This window comes from Wyeomyia smithii, chromosome 2 (genome assembly GCF_029784165.1).
Source record: "Wyeomyia smithii strain HCP4-BCI-WySm-NY-G18 chromosome 2, ASM2978416v1, whole genome shotgun sequence".
Taxonomy (NCBI): domain Eukaryota; kingdom Metazoa; phylum Arthropoda; class Insecta; order Diptera; family Culicidae; genus Wyeomyia; species Wyeomyia smithii.
The window spans coordinates 243,513,765-243,532,914 of NC_073695.1; the positions used below are offsets into that span (position 1 = coordinate 243,513,765).

General features: G+C 39.9%; 1 protein-coding gene across 3 annotated transcripts in view; it reads left to right on the plus strand.

The window, feature by feature from the left end:
* LOC129721845 (centromere protein F-like) overlaps positions 1 to 19,150 on the plus strand; it is a 75,327-nt gene that overhangs the window by 35,619 nt on the left and 20,558 nt on the right. For 2 of the 3 annotated variants that reach the window (XM_055674899.1, XM_055674900.1), the window contains exons 3-9: positions 11,118 to 11,269; positions 12,484 to 13,031; positions 13,094 to 13,278; positions 13,335 to 13,572; positions 13,629 to 13,794; positions 13,855 to 13,998; positions 14,056 to 14,155. In XM_055674899.1, coding sequence (XP_055530874.1) covers positions 11,118 to 11,269; positions 12,484 to 13,031; positions 13,094 to 13,278; positions 13,335 to 13,572; positions 13,629 to 13,794; positions 13,855 to 13,998; positions 14,056 to 14,155 — 1,533 coding nt within the window. Of the gene's footprint in view, positions 1 to 11,117; positions 11,270 to 12,483; positions 13,032 to 13,093; positions 13,279 to 13,334; positions 13,573 to 13,628; positions 13,795 to 13,854; positions 13,999 to 14,055; positions 14,156 to 14,661; positions 16,248 to 19,150 lie in introns of those variants that run through there. The other variant, XM_055674901.1, reaches the window with a different exon arrangement.

The following is a 19,150-nucleotide window of genomic DNA, read 5'->3' on the forward strand; positions in this document are numbered from 1 at the left end:
GTAGGCATTTGGTTGCGATAAAGAATGCATTTTATCGCCCATTTTTCAGTGTGGCGAACATCCGCCTGCTTTGTTTCGTGGTCCATTCACTGCGTGACATACAGTCTGCCGATGGATTCGATTGAGTGTGCAATCGATTCGAGCTCTAACGGTCTGACTTGTAGTTTGAGCGTTGAATTATTATAATTGGTACAGTATGGCAACGAATGTCGGAAAAGTGCAAAACACGATATTTTTTCGGTATTGACACCGGTTCGGGGACGAATTGGTGGGTAAGAAATTGGCAGAGCTGAGTAAACTGAATACCGACTTTATCTGTGGCACGTGATACATACATACTTATTTCACATTTCAGTTTTCGGTGAAGCATTTTAAATTTTTGGTTAGTAAGTTGAATAAAAAAAACTGACCTTTCTACAAGATATAATAACCAGTACCAAAACTTATAGTTTTTTGCTGCTTGGTTGAACCATCTCCTTATAAAGAGGATATTAATTTATAGAGTTTATTTAAAGTTCGTTCTCATAAAAACTAATGTAGTCAACAGAACCATACAAACTTCCCCATAAATTTCAAACTGGTGAACTGTAAAAAAACTGTAGTCTAACTCAGTATAACCTTCCGAATGTGACTAAAAATGGTGACATGAGGTCTTCGAAAAAGGATATTTTTGTGCCTAGATGATTGAAAGTAGTGAGAAAGTAGATGAGAAAACCACTTTGGTTGATTCATATTGAGGGAATCCTTGGGCACAAATTGGTTAAACGGTTTATATAAAAAATGATTTTTGAGCTAAGCTTAATCTATTAATTGATCTGTTTCCATTGAATTTGTTATTGAACCCCCTACAACCAGCACTTTAATATCATCATTGGAAAGCTGAGAAAAAATGCTTTAGGATAAATTCAGAAAATTAGGTGAGCATTGAGTATTCAAAATCGAGCTTCGTACAGTTCAACGCATGAGACGCGCGGTCAATAAAAAAAATGCTGAGCCTGTGATGTGTATCTGTGTGTAGTGCATATTCATATTTCACGTGGACAGTTTTTTGACGATTTTCTGAAGCCTTCTCTCCAGAGCCGTAGCTACTCCGTTTCGCGTGGGGGGGCAGAGAATTTTTTTAATTCAATTTTTTTTGTAGAAAAAGCAGTTTGATACAGCTCAAATATACAATAACTAAACTAACTAAACAGTAAAAGGATACACGTTTTTCCCATGGATTTTTGTGTTTTTAATTTTCTGTCAAAAAAAAAACAAACTGTTGAATGGTAGCAATAGTAGAAGTGCTGTATTTGGGAATAAGCGTATCGTTGAAAGAAAGTAACGGTATAAACTCTATCATTTTCATTCTACGGTGGCGAACCAGAGTTTACAAACTCGAATGAGCAGTTTCACATAGCGTAACTGAATTTCAGGAAACCAACTTTAAGCGCAAGTTCAGCCATTTTTAATCTAACTAAGTAAAGGTTTCGCATTTACAGGTTGAACGTCAGACAAAATATCATTCATCAGCAAGACTGTGACTCAATTTATTCAAATATTCAACTTGCGATTCTTGAATGTGCGACCATTTTCAAGGAATTCTAGAAAGTCCTTGAGCACTGTAATTTGAAAATGAAGCACATCGTAGGAAAATAAGACGGAGACCAAGACCCAACCAAACAAACAATTATGTTGATTTACAGCTTAATAAGCTATTATTCAGTGAATTTCGGCTGAACGGCCTTCAAGTCCGCTCTTCGAATGCATCTCTTACTTGCATCTGATGCTACTGATCAACTGTTCACAATTCGTTGATCTCCAGGTATTTGTGCACCGAAAGAACTCAAAATCCCAAAGAAATCTTCGTTTGGCCGACACTGAGATGGATTATTTGGGTTGCGTATTTGGGGTACAAATGGAGGCGAGTGGTTGTTCAAAAAAGTTTGTGTTTTTTTTGACAAGCTGTGATGCTATTTTTTCTGGCCAAAACATAAACTTTTCATCTGTATGGTGTTTTGGAAGAAATTGAATCATAATGTTGTTTAAACATTCATTCTGGTATATATTTTGATTGATAGCCAAACCACTAGGCTTGAACCATGATTTGACAGAAAGGAGAAAGTCCTTTCCTGCCCACTACTCTGGCCGGTCTTCCACTTCCTTCCTTTTGGATTATAGTTGAGGTTCTCAGGAAGCCATACATAATAGAAACCGGAAGATTTCGCTTTCAAGATAATTTACCATGAACTTTTGTCCAAATTTGTTGTGCAGTTCATAGCGAACTGTACAATGCATTTGCGGAATGCCCGTTGTTTGGACGCCATTTTAAACCGAACTGAGCATGCATGAACAAAACCAAAAATACTGGCATAAAGAGGAAAGATAGAGCTATCATATACAGTCCCTCTACAATTATGGGTCAGTTAACGTGTTGTCTCAATGTTCAAAAATGGATATAAAATCATAACAATTATCAACTACGAATGTTTTACTATCTATCTCTGTGTTCTGATGTGTACTTTCGATCAACAATTAGTTTCACTACAGTTGTTGCGTGTAAATCGGTTGGAAAGAAAAATATCACTTACATAGTAAAAGACACAATTATGGGTCACTTTTGGCATTCAAAATCATTTAGTTTATAAAATCGTCAAAATACATAATGCAAGTTACTTTATTGTTGTAAAAGCTTGATAATATATTATTTTATTCAGTCTTGATGCGTTATCATGGAAAAGTAATAAAAATAGCCAAAATATGGAATGACCCACAATTGTGCACCGCAAAATGTAACATTACTACAATTATGGGTCACTTCACTTCTTGCACCGAGCAGAATTATTGTTTTTAGTGACATTCTCAACATTAAATCTTTTCAATCGTATAAATAAGGTTACAAGTGAGTTATAAAAAATACCACTGCCAATGAAAATTGTTCAGATTCGTGAGAACATCCGTATTTGCATAAAAGTGACCCATAATTGTAGCTGACTAAACATTGTGGAGGCACTGTACATACACTGTACAATGTACACTGTACAAATCCGGTCAGATGGTAATTTTTATAGTCCGATTATATTTCGGACCGAACCGGAACGGAGTTATACGGGCCAGGGAACGGCCTGGGTAATGCTGGGTAAATCACAAGCAGCAAACTTATGTTGCAGATATCTGTTTCAATACTGGTTGAGAATTTAACGTTTAAAAAAATTTAGTCTTGTGTGTTTTTTTTACCCCTAATTTGTTTAATCCAAGAAATCAAGAAATGAATGGTCAAATTTTACAGCAGCACTTATTTTACATTAAAATGAAACTTTCAAAAAAGCAGTCATTTTTCACTTTCTGACTCTGGACTGGACTTCCGAAACGGAAGTATGCAGATTGTCAGTTTCAACTTCGAAACGAATCAGGCGGGTTCACCAAAAGATTGAATAATTTGTCCTTTCAGCATATTAGCGCATTTAAACACGATTCGTTTGAGATTTATTGAACTACTAAACGAAAATTGAATGATATCATTCAATATATATATATATATATATATATATATATATATATATATATATATATATATATATATATATATATATATATATATATATATATATATATATATATATATATATATATATATATATATATATATATATATATATATATATATATATATATATATATATATATATATATATATATATATATATATATATATGTTATATATATGTTACCAATTTTTCGTTTCAGTGAGTGGGGATTTTGACTTTGGGTCTGTTCACAAATTACGTGAAGCAAAAAATCGTGTCTTCAATCCCTCTTCACTCCAATCACATTGTTTATTTTTGTACTCCCTCTCTCCCTCTTGAGTGTTACGTAGTTTGTGGGTAATTTGGTTGAATTTAACTACTATCATCAAACTTCAGAAATATATACCAAGGTATGGAATGAATTAAGTATATTCTGAGGAATCAGGAGAAGATTTGATTTACCCGCATGCCGGCGTAAATAAAGTAAGAGTAGAATCATAAGGGGTCTTCACATCGAGCTCGTATTTTAATACCCAGCCGTAAAAATACTCACCTCCACTGACGAGTTATGAAAGCGACGAAATTCAGCCAATTGATTAAAGGCTATTCAAAAATGGCGATGCGTGGGTGCACTTACTACCCGTGAACTAGAAAAACTGGCTGTCCACATCTTACGAACACCACAGGCTCAGCATATTGTGTTGATTTGATATTGGCCGTGCGTCATGCATTGAACTGCTCGAAGCTCGATTTCGAGAAGTGATTTGAATGGCAAGGTAAACTCAATCCTCACCCAATTTTTCGAATGTATCTTAAAGCATTATTTCTCAGCATTTCAATGGTGATGTCAAATTTAAAACCGGTGGTTGCGAACTTGCTCAAAAACACGTTTTTCTGCTAAAATCCAAGATGGCGGCCAATTTCTTTATACTTCAAATGAAATCTCTATCATTCCTCTTTCAAACGATGTGCTGGTTTTAAGGGGGTTCAATGACAAATTCAAGGGAAATAGATCAATAAAAAGATTGAGAATTGCTCAAAAATCAATTTTTCCAGGAAACAGTTAACTGATTTGTGCCCGAAGGGTCCATCAATATGTACTAAACAAAGTGGTTTTCTCATTTTCAACAGCGCCAGTTGGGACTCCATAGCGCTTGCGCTCAGGAGCATCCATGTACCGGTGTCGCTGTACAAGATTCTGGAAAACGACTTCCAGAACCGAGTACTTGTTTACAACACGGAGGAGGGTCAGAAGTGTGTCCCAATTACCGCAGGAGTTCCGCAAGGTTCTATCCACGGAGTTGCGATCGTCGGCTTTGCAGACGACATGACGGTAGAGGTCTACGGCGAGTCGATCGAGGAGGTCGAGTTGACGGCCGCGCACTGTATACGCAAGGTCGAACACTGGATGCACTCCAGGAAACTGGAGTTAGCGCACCATAAAACGGAGGTCACGGTTGTGAATAACAGCAAATCAGAGCAACAGGCGCACAGTGTGTCCAAATCGAGAAACGGACGGCAAAACTATTTTTTCAAGTCCTATGTTATCCAAATATTCTAGAAAGTTACTTCGTTTACTGTTATCCTTCATATGCCTTAATGGAATTAGTTACACATCACGCCGTATATAGGGCGCCATACCTAACTTTTGAACGCGACGTGCTAGACGAATAGTTTCTTCTAAAAGTTGTGTAAAATTTTCTTACAAAACTGTTTGCCGAATACCTAAAACCTCAAGAAATTGAGATTTCAGAGCTACAAGACGTTTTCTGAAAAGGCTTTTTTAAAGCAGTTTTCATTCATATGTTCAACTCTATGGCCTACAACATGATTGTATAAAACTGAAAGTGACGCGGTAATAAAATTCTGCACAATTTGCAGAAGAAACTGTTTGTCTAGCAAGTCACGTTCAAAAGTTAGGTGTGGCGCCAACTGTAATGAAAATTGTAGCTGGTTACATTGAAGCATATGAAGGACTACAGTAAATGGAACAACTTTCTAGAAGATACTGATGACAATGGACTTCAAAATTTTCTATCTTCGTTCGTACTCTATCGGATGGCTTTATAGAAGCTTGGATTCGTCTGCGCCTTTTCGAGTTCCAACTCCAATAAGAAAAGCTTTGAAAAACACTTTTATAAAGTTTTTATCCATGAATACTGTATATAATAGCCAACATATCACTAGAATTTGTTCATCTTGATTAACCGCGTCACTTTCAATTTTATAGAGTTATGTTTCAGACCTTAGAGTTGATCATATGAATGAAAAACTGCTTTAAAAAAGCCTTTTCAGAAAACGTTTCGTAGCTCTGAAATCTCAATTTCTTGAGGTTTTAGGTATTCGGCAAACAGTTTTGTAAGAAAATTTAACACAATTTTGCAGAAAAAACTATTCGTCTAGTACGTCGCGTTCAAAAGTTAGGTATGACGCCCTCTATACGGCGATATTTGTAACTAATTCCATTAAGGCATATGAAGGACAGCAGTAAACGAAACAACTTTCTAGAATATATGGATAACATAGGACTTGAAAAAATAGTTTTGCCGTCCGTTTCTCGATTTGGACACACTGTAAAGCGGTGGTCAGAGTCGGAGACTGTACCATCACCTCAAAGCGATCTTTGAAGCTCTTGGGGGTTATGGCTTGCAAGAGGGCTTCAACGGCTATTGCAGCACTATCTCTAATGATGTCGATTAGCTCAGCGGTGAATGGCAGCAAGCGTAAACTTCTTGCCAGCGTGGTTTCGTCCATACTTAGGTATGAAGGCCCAGTGTGGCCCAAAGCGCTAGGTACTAACAGTTATCGTGGCAAACTGGAAAGTACCTACAGGCTCATGTGCCTGAGGGTTGCGAGTGCGTTCCGTGTCATACGATGCAATCTGCGTCCTGTCCGGCATGATGCCTATCTCAGCATAGCCATTAGAGGACGATCCATTAATGATGTCACGCTAAATTTGGAAAAAAATAACTCCCCCCTCCCCCTTGTCACAAGCTGTCACAAATTCCCCCCACCCTTAATTACGTCACATTTCAATACCCCCCTCCCTCTTCTTTGGTAATAATTGATTGAAAATCGAGAAATTTGTTAGGAATACATTTTTTCTTAATAAGAACGATTCTACTGAAAGAAAAACTGAAACTAAAAGGAAAAGAATATTATAGAAGATAACTAGAAGGCGTTTAGTTCTAAGTCCAAGGATGCTGTTGATGGAGTCGCATATCGATGATATAGAAAGCCGAGACAGTAACTGCAGCATCATTGCTGATTTTTGAAAGACCATCAATATTTAGTTCCTCTTCTTCAATAAATTCGCAATCCAAATCTTCTCCACATGTTACAAGAGCCAAACATTTTTATTCACGTTTTGTCACAATTTTTGTATTGATTGGATTGAGAGACACTAAAAATTAATGAAATTGCGCCGGCATTCATAAACGAACATGCACGGAAAAACAGAATTAACGAACATTATGCTTTTTCAACGAGAAAAAAAAAGTCAATTATTTTATCTACAGCTTAAATCTTAAGCAAAAAAAAGGGATCGTAGAACTATAAATAAATGATGCAAATATCATGAATAGTTCCAAGAGTTCAACTCTGTGATTAGGTTTGTGACTTTTTTATTTATTTTTAAACTAACCCCCCCTCCCCCATATGTCACAAAATGTCATAATAATTGAAACCCCCTCCCCCCCTAAACGCGTGACATAATTAATGGATGGTTCCTAGGGAGGACGTAGAATGCATCGACCAACGTGACACAAGGGGCATACGAGGTACCAGAAGATCACTATCGATGATCAGATGGCAGCAGGAATGGTCCAATTCGGGCAGGCGGAGTCCCCATGTGCCCCGAGTGCCTGGATGCGTAAGAGACTGCTGAACATGTCTTCTTCGTATGTCCTCGTTTTGCGCGTGCGCGGAGCGACATGATGGTAATGAGCGGGCCAGACACTACTTCGGACAACCTAGTTCAGAGGATGTGTGAAGACTCGAACATCTGGAGGGCGGTTTGTGCAGCCACCTCTCAAATAGTCCTAGAGTTGCAAAGCAGGCGACAGGTTGACACGCCAGTCCGGGCAGTCTCCAGGTTAGTTAGCTAATTAGCTAAGAGTCTCATAGAGCCAGGAGGTTGCACAAAGCATAAAAGCCGCTCCCCGAAGCAATACTTAGCGGTCGTCCCGGGGAGTATTATGGGCTAGAGACAGGAGGAGTTTTAGTGGGTCCGGTCACTGATTCAAACCAACCCCACAATCCCTGAGGTTGGTCACCTCAGGGGTTTGGTTGCAAATTTCCCTTCCACCTGAAATAAAAAAAACAAACACACACACATACAGAAAATGCTCAGCTCGTTGAACTGAGTCGAGTGATAAATGCCATTCGGCCATTTGGAGCACTTCAATACCTTCGATTTTGCCAGTGATTGCTATACCTTTCTAGGAGAAAGACAAAAACGTGAAAAATTTAATTTTTCCATGAAACTCAAATTAGCACGTCGACTAAATATTTTTCAAAGTTATCTTCATACCAATGTTTTAGCTGGTAAACCGTCACTGTGAATTTTGGTGCCATCAGTGTATGCACAACTGCAGTGATGGAAACGAAACGAATATGATGCAATCGCCGTTTATTCATCACACGTGCACTTCATGAAGTGTACATATCGCGACTAATCTTGAATCCTCACAACCCATAATGAAATGATGATATGGTGCATAGGTTTCTGGGAAAAACAAACACATGACTAGCCTACATCAGCTCTGAGAAGCGGTTCGCTCGTTGCGTTTGTCTCTCCATAGGCCAGTAGTTAGGGGAAGAAAGGATAGCAACAGAAGAATATCATGCCGCCTGAACAACAGTAGAGGTGTGGTGCGATTTGAGGGAAAATGTGGGGAAGGGTTTACTTCGGCAGCGGTTAAGTTTAAGCGAGAGTAGGAGAGCATACACTGTCATTTTCTTTCTTTTTCTGACAAAAAATCATATTAATGAGTTAAATGAATAAGAATATAACAAGATCTGATCGCTCTGTGAGTTGTGCACATTGAGAACCACGTGTTGTGATGTACAGTAATGAATACAAATATATCGTGAAGAGGAAAGCAAGGAGAGTGCACCAGCAGCGATACTTTGTTTTTCGCATACTGACGATGATGTCAACGCATTTTAGGCTTGCTTTATATGTATTCAAAATCGCTAGAGGTGATTTTTTTTCCATCGCACAAGTGCTTCAAAAGTCCTCACCAAGTTCGCACCCACTTAGCTCGAAAGTAAACCATGCACTCCCTTTCATTGTCGATTCAATGGAGACGCAAGGTCAACCTTTGTACAGCGTTCTAGGAAACGAACTCAGGGGGAAAATTTGAATCTAGAGTTCGATAGCAGTATTTTAGAAGAATACTGTTTTCTACAAAGTTTTTGAATAGGATGAGGCGCTTATTTTTATATTATCAAAAATCAGATTAGGGGTCATCCGCAAATTTCGTAAGGGTTTAGGGGTAGGGGGGGGGGGTATCCGAATTTCTTACGAATGCTTACGAAGGGGTAGAGGGGGATTCAAGAGAATCTTACGTAAGATTGAAAAATTTTAAAAAACTCAAAAAAAAGTTTACAAACCTAAAAAAAATTAGTTGAATTATTTATCCCTGCGATCTTAACAGTTGAACATTGAGAAAGCAGTGAATTCGCCGTCGCTGGGTGATTGCGTGCTATAATATAATATTCACTATAATATTCAATGAAATCAGACGTCTAACTATCGTATATTTGTGGATAGAATGGGAGGCTGGTCTGCAATGTTGCAGCCCCGTTAATTTTGAGCAACATTGAAGAATATTTTTTCTATTTTTAAAAATAGCCGATTTAGAACTATTTTACTAAATTTCTAAATGTTAATGTCTGTCTGTGTGGGATTCAGAGTAGGTTTCGTCCGTTCGATAAATATCCAATTAATCATTCGCCACAAAAAATCGTAATTAATCGTGACAAAATATCGTTATTATTCGCAATAAATATCAGGATTACACGTGATGTGTACCTTTTCAAGAACAACATCTACTGAAGTGCGTTTGCTTTCTTACAGGTATTCGGGTTTGGTAATAGACATTTATTCAATATGTTCGAAGATGCTTGGTATAGTTTATAATTTTCGCTCGCGTCATTGGCATAGAATCGTGATGCTGATAAGAGAGATACACATACCTATTCGTAATAACGCGAACCTCGTGAGCATCATCAATCGATTCCATCACTTGCTACGGAGACATAATAACATAAACCTTTCTCTCCTAATAAACTAAGCCTTGGTATTACCGCTCAGTCAACGATTGTCTGCTCGTTGTTTTTACATACGCGTGTCGCAAATCGAGTTCGGTTGATAAATATCGTGATTGATCTTCCGAAGTGCGTTTGCTTTCTCGAGAGCATTTTAAATTGGACATAAATAAATGTTTAAGCAATAAAATTCTTCGGGTGGTGGATAGTTTACGCGCGCGCCGCTTGTATATTATCGCGGTGTATGACATAAAGATACTTCGTAATGAGTTAACTTTGCGCGAAACATCGTTCGATTCTGTCACTTACCACAGTGACGCAACCCTTCCTCTCCGTCGCAGTCGTGGAGATGCAGAGGTAAACTCGGTCTCAGACAACAACGATTGCTACAACTTCTTCCTTACCATATCCTCTCTTACCCTAATGATCGTAAGGATGTGACTGGCGCCGTTATGGATCTATACAAAGCGGAAGCTACTGAATTGTTGTACATTGAATGGTAAACTAATCCCAAGTTGCCATATACGTGGTTCCCTGTGCAACTTCAACAGCTCAGATCCATCACTGTTGCGGTCGTTCAAGCTCAAGCTCAAATGTGAATGTCTATCTGTCTGTTTGTTTCCTATAAACTCATAAACTACAGAATCGACTGCCGTGAACATTTGCACTCGGGGGCTTTCGAGTACGGGGAGTGTCACAGACATATTTTTTCTGCTCTGTGTCATAAGTATGTGTCAAGGGAAGAGAAATTTTGCATAGTAGCTCTCATGTACGAGGAGCGATTCTGTACCAAACATTTTTTTATCTTAGACCTGCAAGAGTGAGTATGAAGTTCGTTGAATAGACTTTGATGTATCTCAGTATTATTAAAAGAAAGAAGGGAGAATAAAAGTGTTTTTTTTCTTGCAGATTTTCAGTTATGCTGCATGTTAGATTCATGTTATGTCAATTAATGGTTTATACAAGCAATTTAAAAAAAAATTCTTGGCGTCATTTCAATTACAAAAAAGTGATGGTGTTATTCTCGCTCCAATAGCAACTGCCTTAATTTTCAATTTGTAGCCCTATTTTTTGTGCAAAATTTTTAAAATTTCCCCTGTTACTGTAGAACATTAGATTATCAGCAAAATTCTTCAAAAGTCATATGCTTCAAATATCTGGAGGACTGGTTGATGTCTGCTAAAGTGTTCGTATGGTTTCGATTTTTTAGTTTTATTCGAATGAAATTGTTATTATACATGAAACACACATTATCGGATCTGTGAGCCGTTGCTTAACCTACTTTGTTGCCCTACTAACTTCTTTCTTTTCATTTTCCCAAACGGTGACCTCTTCCAGGAAGGAGCTGGTGAATCAGGAATCACGCTACAGCGCCAAACTCGAGGATGCCGAGAAGCGGGCGAGTGAAGCGCAGACGAAAGTGTACGAGCTGCAGCTGCAGCTGGATGAGGCGCAACGGGAGGTTTCGTTGAAGGAATGCAACGTTGAACGTGAGTATAATATGTATCGTCATCCGGTCCGATTGGCTAAAGCGGTCGCACTGCCTACGGTTTATTTTTCCATTTTTGCGTGGGCGTGGGAGCAGTGTGCGGGTTTCTATTTCCCCATTGCGTCAATCAGACAGAGATCACACACGCGAGGGGTTAACGACATGCGGTATTCTTTTTTTCGCGTTTGGCAACCATGCCGGCTAAATTTTCCCAACTTTGTTTGATTGGCAAACTGGGTACAAACGTGAGGCAATTAATTAATACGCAGTTTGTTTGAATTAAACCCCTCGGTGCTGTGGGAAGTCACTGCCGTCAGCGGAAGTGGGAGAGCAAACAACAACAGGATGGCGGATGAGAGGTGCGATATCCGTGGCATTGCGCATCGGTTTTATTTCTGTAATAGATCTTATAATTAGCATCCCACACAAAAGCCATCTTTGCTAATTCATTGCACTTCGCATCGCAGTACGCCGTGAGGTGATCCCAGCTGTCTGATGCGCGATTTTTTTATTTACTGTGGAATTTTTGTTGCTTGTCTGTTTGTCGTACGTCGTCTGCCGGCCGTCAATTGTCTTCTACGACTTGTGGCTATTCTTAGCCGGTAAATAAGGCACGTTGCAAAGGTGCACAAAGATTTTCCCAGCTCCCAAGTGTGCTGAACCCGGACAAAAACAATTCCGCATGGCTTAAAATACGCTCGGGGGCGGAAGAGAAAGTAACGAATCCCCATGTACGACGCAGTATCAGAATCGATTTGAAAGGTTCAGGAAAAAAATCTAAACCGTAGAAGGAAAGCATCCAACAAAGAACATCGAATGCTTTCTCTGTTCGGCTGGCGTACGACCGGAAGGAAACAACTTTCGCTTTCTGCTTGCCAGTGGCGTAATAATGATCATCCCGTTTTCGGTGCCAATTTTTTTTTGTCTTGGACATGGCCAACGGGGGGAAAGGGGGAATATCAGTTTGACATTTTCACTTTCATCGGACTTGGCTGATCCGTGGAAATTACAGAAATAAAAAAAAACACCGCATCTAGTGGGCCTTGACTGCGCAAAGGCTCGTCGTTAGTCATTGCAAAGTGACGTTTCGAAAGCCGCTACGCGCCAAAAATGGGGAATCATAACTCCGCTAAAATAGGTTTGAACTTTATTTGCCCTGAAAGTACGGTAATTAATCAATAGATCTCACTAACAGGGTCCATTTTCCCCGTACAGGTCTCCAAGCAGAATTGGATGCGGCATGCAGGGAGTGCGAGAGTATTCAGGTGCGCCTACGGACGCAGAATGCCAATATGGATGCATTAAGACTGAAATTCTCCGACAAGGAGGATGAGCTAAATCTTAAGTATCAAAATTTAGAGATAGAATTGCTAGAGGTAAACGAGAAGCTGAAAGAGGTGCGCCAGCTGGCGCACGATTTAAACCGACAGCTGCTGGATGCCAAGGCGGATGCCGAGAAGTTCCAGCAGGAGCGAAATAAGCTACTGGAGGAACGGGCCGAGGAGCAGAAGATCATCAAGGAAGCCTTGGAGGTGGCACTGAAGGAGCGCAACCAGGTGGACGCCAAGTGGAAGAATGATTTCGAACGGCTGCGTACGGTACACTCGGACCGGGAAGAGCACCTGATGGAGGACTGCGAGTGGAAGATTCGTTCGATGCAGAAACACTGTAAGGAGAAACTCGAGTCTGCCGAACGGGAGCGAAAGGTGGCCCTGGATAGTGCCGCTAAGCTGGAGCAGGAAACGAGAAAACACATGCAAGAGGTGGTATTTTCTCATTACACCCTTTTACAATGTTAGTTTAATTTGAGACATTTGAGTGACAGGTTAAACATCTCCGATCGTATGAGACAGAGGTTGCGCAACTGCGAGGGCTTACCTACGATCAGCAGCAGGCTCTAATGGCCATGACGCGTCAGGTGGATCATCTGAAAGCGGAGCTGGAGGTCGCCAACAGTAAGCTGGAAGCCGAGATCGTCAAAGTCCAACAGATCAAAAGTCGCTGTGAATAGTAGGTTCCAATATTTCGTGAACGTTTTCGTTTATTCTAAATGCTTTTTTTCCTAGTCAATTGTGTGAAAAAGAGCGCGAAGCGCTCAATCGAATCGAGATCGCACGTGGGGAAATTGCCATGCAATGGGAGGATCGACTGCTGCACGAGATGAACCGGCTCAAGGTCGAACTGGAACAGATGCACATCGAAGAACGCCTATCGGCGATTGAAAAAATCAAACGGGAAGCACTAGAGGAGACGGAGGCACTTTCACATAAGTTTAATGCGCGGGAAAAGCAGCTGAAAGATGAAGTATGTGTTTGTTAATTGTTCTTCTGAATTTACTCACTAGTAATTTATAACGGCAGATCGACACGCTGAAGGCCAACTTGAAAAGGCAGAAACAAGCGATGGAGGATGCCCAAACAGAAGCGGATGCAAGGCTGTTGCAGTCACGTATGTTTGTTGAAAGAGCAGAACGGGAGCATGAGGCGATTTTGGCCAGGGAAGTTTCCAAACGGGATGAAATTATTGGTTGGTATTTACCCCACGAAATGCTTCCGCATTATACTTAATTTGGTCTTGAATGTGTAGAAAATCTTAAAGAACAATACGAAAAGGAAAAGCAGGAGATGGAGCAGCACTTTAGCCTTCGGATACAGCAGGTGCAGGAGGAGTTTGCCCGTGAACTGTCGGACACCACTGAACTGCTGAAGCTTTCACACAAGCGGGAACTGGGTAAGGATATTTTCATTTCCTTTTACTCGAAACAAACTAACCAGTCGATCCGTGCAGAACATCAATGGAAACAGCTGGTCAGCGAGAAGGAGGAAGCCCTCCAGCAGATGGAATCACGACAACGAACGAGACTGGAGGAAGCTGAAAATAAAATCAGGTAAGTTCCTGATCCATCTTCTAGCTTTCTCGTTGCATTTGAAGCCCCCCCTTCAGGAGAGTGGGGCCAAAAAGAGCTTGGCTAATCCATCGGTACCCGTTTCGAAACTGCATCCAAAGAATCACTCACCTTCCATTGATTTTGTATGTATGCATGCCGAACGTAGATGCACTAAGTATCAGGTTTGACAGCGAAGGGGAAACATCCAACGGAATGGAATCCGCGATCACCCGAGCGGAAAACTTGACTCCTCTTGACATCATGTACAGAAAGATTAACGACTTGTTTTTTGTTTCATTGTTGTCTCTTGAAGTGTCCTAACCTTGAGCGTTTTCATTGGTTATTTTTTTCTTTTGTTAATAGCTTTTTTTCTTACTTTTTTTCTCTTCCTTTTCATTTCAACTCATTTTTTCGTCATTCCTTCGCTGTCATATCTCAAATTTCGTGTATTGCCTGCCATTCTAAAACGGTTCCGGTCCAACAAAATGCTGCTGCATACAAAACAGTGGAAGTGGCTTGAATGCACACTGCCTTGAGCGTAACCACGTGATCACCAATACTAACAAGAATAGCACGAAGGTTCAAAGCGGACCTTTGGCAAGCTTAGCCCACCTGCTGGTGGATCTAACTCGCGGGGCTTATCCCCTGTTTCCGGCGCTAGCTGTCTACCAGCAGACACATTCCGGTTCGCTGGCCTTGCTGACGTTTCTGCTGACACTGGCGTTGGTTGTTTATGTCCACCGGCGGTTGCTTGGCGGATATTAGGAATTTGCTGTCGATTTCTTTTTTCAGATTATAGAGGAAATGATTTTGCAATTAGTTGTTTCATCCGACAGGAGATTGAACTGCAGGCATTTTTGTCACAACATTTAACACGAATCTGCCGGTTTTTAGCTAGTCAGTAATAGTGCGATTTAAATTTTGAAAACCCCAAACAGTTTATTTGGAGGAGAGCAAAGCAATTATGAATGATGAGTGGTGGGCACCATTTGGGCTGATTCCGTAAATCAAATCTTTGGGCGTTTAAACGAAATTCGAACGCGTACGATAACTCGGAACGAAAACTACATATAATCAAAAAGTTTGTTATGAAAATTGATCATTTTTGCGGAAATGAGAATAAATTCTCTCGAATATTATTTCCTTTCAAACAACAGAATAAAATGTAGAAAATAATGGGAATCAAACTAGTCTAAAAAACCAATTGTTTATTATGCAAAGTTCAGCTTGGTTTTTGAGTAATGCTGGCAATATATTCGAAATATAAATATACCAATATTATTTTCCACTTACAAGCTCAACACGAATCCACATGCATTTATTACCTGCTCACTTGGCTGAATTTTCATGAATTCCAGTCCCCCAGTATCGGTTTCGTCTGAGCCAGAAATGAGCGCGTATTTTTTTTCCGGAGAGAGTTCCTCGTAGGACTCGATGGATATCGCAAATATCGTCTCAAAAGACTTCCAATCAATATTACGTGTAAGGGCGTACGAAATATTGATTTAATCAGGAGGAGTTTTACCATAAGTATTTGAGATAACGATTGAAAGATGATCACTACCGTGAGGATCATTGACTACTTTCTACTGGCAATCTAACGCTAGTGATGTCGAGGATAGGAACAGGTCAAGCACGCATTCACGTGCTGAAGGATTTGGTACATGTTCCCCAGTTTTCAAAAGTGTCAACTCTACTATATCTGTTCAATCCGCGCGGATAGAGGAATATATAACGAAACAAGGCATAGGTTTTTTTTTCATTCATATTCATGTGAATGGCAACGACTTCAATATTCGAGATCGGGGGGGGGGATCAATTCTGAAAAAAGAATAGCACTTTTGATCCCTAAAAAGAACCCCTCCACCGTGTGAGATTCGATCTCGACGAATAAAGTTAAAATCGTAGAAATTGAGTTGATCGTTTGAATTGAGAAAAGTTTCACAGACGCATCGCTATTGTATGTGTTTATCAAATGCGAAAATAGATCGAATTTGGAGATGATACTTCTGCAATTCCACTGTAATACAGTGATAAAATTCCTAACCTCTTTCGACGTATTAATCATCGAAAGATAAGATAACTGAAATGAGGGGCCAAGTTGCTGCTAATTGCTTCAAAAAGGTTTATTTGAAAATTTTGAAAAGAATCTGATATGTTGAATGTTTTGAATATCGAATTCACTGTATCAGAGAATTTTGCGAACTCTGTTTCTTTTTTATTTTATGATCGAATAATCAGTGCATGAAACCCCTTGGTGCCCCAGAAGGCGGTGGGTACTTCTGGTTTGATTTGAAATTAAAACCGGGAGGTAATTGCTTCGATATTTCTTCACCGCTTCCTTTTTGTGTTGGCTTAGGGATTATCTTACGACCTTTGCGAGAAAGATTAGGAGAGTTAATTATTCTTCTCTTCCTAGATCCTTCTGGCATGGCATAAGAACATCATTCGACGGGATCGTCAGATGTACCCTCATCGGTTGGCAAGATGGAAAATATGTGTCCTGTCGAGGGTGGCTCATCCTTCCTAAGCATTTCTACAAAAGAGCGCTTTGATCGTTTTTTGAGATACACGTATTTTTTCCTCTCGCTGTTTGTACGCGGGACATGCCGCAAGTTCATGCCGAATTCCCTCGCAATAAAGACACTTTTCAATATCCTCACTACAAGCGGTCTTAACATGATTGCTTCCACACCTACTGCAGCGTGCCTTGTTGCAGCAATAGGTGGCTGTATGACCTAACTGCTTGCAGTTTTGGCAATGCATGACCCGCGGTACAAACAGGCGTACATGTAGAAGAACCCTACCCAAAGGGGATGTAGCTCAGCAGTGCGTATTTGGCGAATGTTATCTGGAAAGAATCCGGAGGAAGGAATTTCTTCTTCCCTTCATCGATGGATACTGAATGCAATTGCTTGCATACAAGTATCTTTACATTTTGAATCAGAGAGTTCTTAAAACAGCCAACCCCGTGACGCAAAATGTCATCGACCGTGAGGTTTCCTTCGGTAACCACACCGTCGATCTCCACGTCCTTGGCAGGGATGTACACGCGGTACTCTCTTGTGAAGAGCTCGTAGCTAGCAATTGCGTTTGCTTGCTTCACGCTACTCACGACAACTCGCAGTTTGTTCGGTCCAATCTTTGTAATTTCGGTTACGTCCGAAAACTGTTTTGCCAGGTCCTTGCCAATTTGAATGATATTCAATGGCTTCTTCATGGGCCGGGAAAAACAATGTATGGATCGCTAGCGGCATCTGGGTAACCCAGCAAACAAATTGGTTCATATAACTCGCGCTCAACTCTGTTAAGTGAACCCTTATTTGGTAAAAAATGACCATATAAGATGCATGAAATGCGCCTATATGTACAAATCTGGAGGCCATATACGTACATTGTAAAAAAATTTGTTACGATTTGGTATAACTTCGCATGCTCTCATGAATGGCCTCATTTGAAACTTTGTATTGCATTGTATACGACTTAGAGGATTGACGCATTTTACAATTTTTTATGACCCGTTAAATGGCTTTGTATATAACCTAATATTGCGTTTTATAGGATCTCAATTTTATACGATATAAACAAATTTAATGTTGCATCTTATCACAGAACAGATATGCAACTTCGAACAAAACTCTGCAGCAAATCGGTGCCCAAGCTTTCGCATACATTTTTTGCTGTTCCATCCTACATTAATTTAACAGTGCATCGTTCGAACAGTTCGCTCCAATAGTTTGAACATGAACCAATAGACTATTTTTTTTTTGCTTTAATGACCAGGCAAAAAGGTGATCTTGAATAGTTGAATCTATCAAAATCAAGTTAAGACAGGACCGCATTCAAGAGATCTTTAAAGTGGAAATTCAGTAACAATTCACAATCAACGTCAATAGAACAAATTAAACTAAAAATCTTTCAACCATTCAAACATTGACTAACAAATATTCTTGGATCGTACACCTCACGACTGATGAAAGTATTTTAACCTGTTGGTTGATTCACATGAATATTTTCGTTGGACTTGGAAACTAAATTTTTTTTTATACCTAACATTGCTAGAAATGCATATCAGACGCGCTGTATCAGCACTGCTTACGACATCAGGTACAATGTAAAAAAATGATTGTCGTTAGCCAAGATATTCAAGAAAATATATCTACATAAAAACCGTTGCACGTATGCGGGTGGTACTGTACGTTTATCATGAAAAGGCACCCGCGCTATACCAGTACCGGGGTGAACAAAGGATTCTTCCGACGAAAAAGCGACGAGAGCTCATACAGTCCTTTTGTTGAATGAATGGAATATAGGCGTAATGAAATTTCGAGTGTAAAATGCGTTCTCTCCACCGCTAGATGTCGATATTAAAATAAAGAGATTTTGTCTCGTTTTTGGTTCTTCAGTTGAACAGATGTGATCTTATGTAATTTCAAACTTGACATGCACATTTGAGCGACTAAGAATAAAAACCTTTATACGACTTCTGGTTTGCTGGGAAGGTTTTACCCGTATCTCTGGGACCTTCGGTACGGGGCTGGGTACAGGGGAAGGTAAGAAGAACTGATGGGGGAAATTTCAATTTCTACCCCATTCGTTTCTTCATTCAGGAAAAGTTCCATCTGCATGTTCTCAATGCACCACAAGCACCAAAAAAATAAAACTCCGGATAATCGAATCCCGGATATTTGAGTCTCCGGAAAATCGAGTCCGACCTGTAAATAAATAAATTAAACAAATGACCTCAGACTAGAAAACACCAGCACAGCTGACATTAAAGCCTGACTGGTCGCAGTGATGAGTCCACACAGGAAAAAAAATGAAGTTAAAACGTAGCTTTCTAAGAAGTTTACCTAGAAGAGCAAGAGCACCGCAGGGGCAAAGCAAATACTCTGAACTCTCTGGTTCAGATTTACAGAATCGGCAGGTGTCGTTCAACACTACACCGATTTTCTTTAAATGATAAAAAGCGGGACAGTGTCCGGTAAGGAGTCC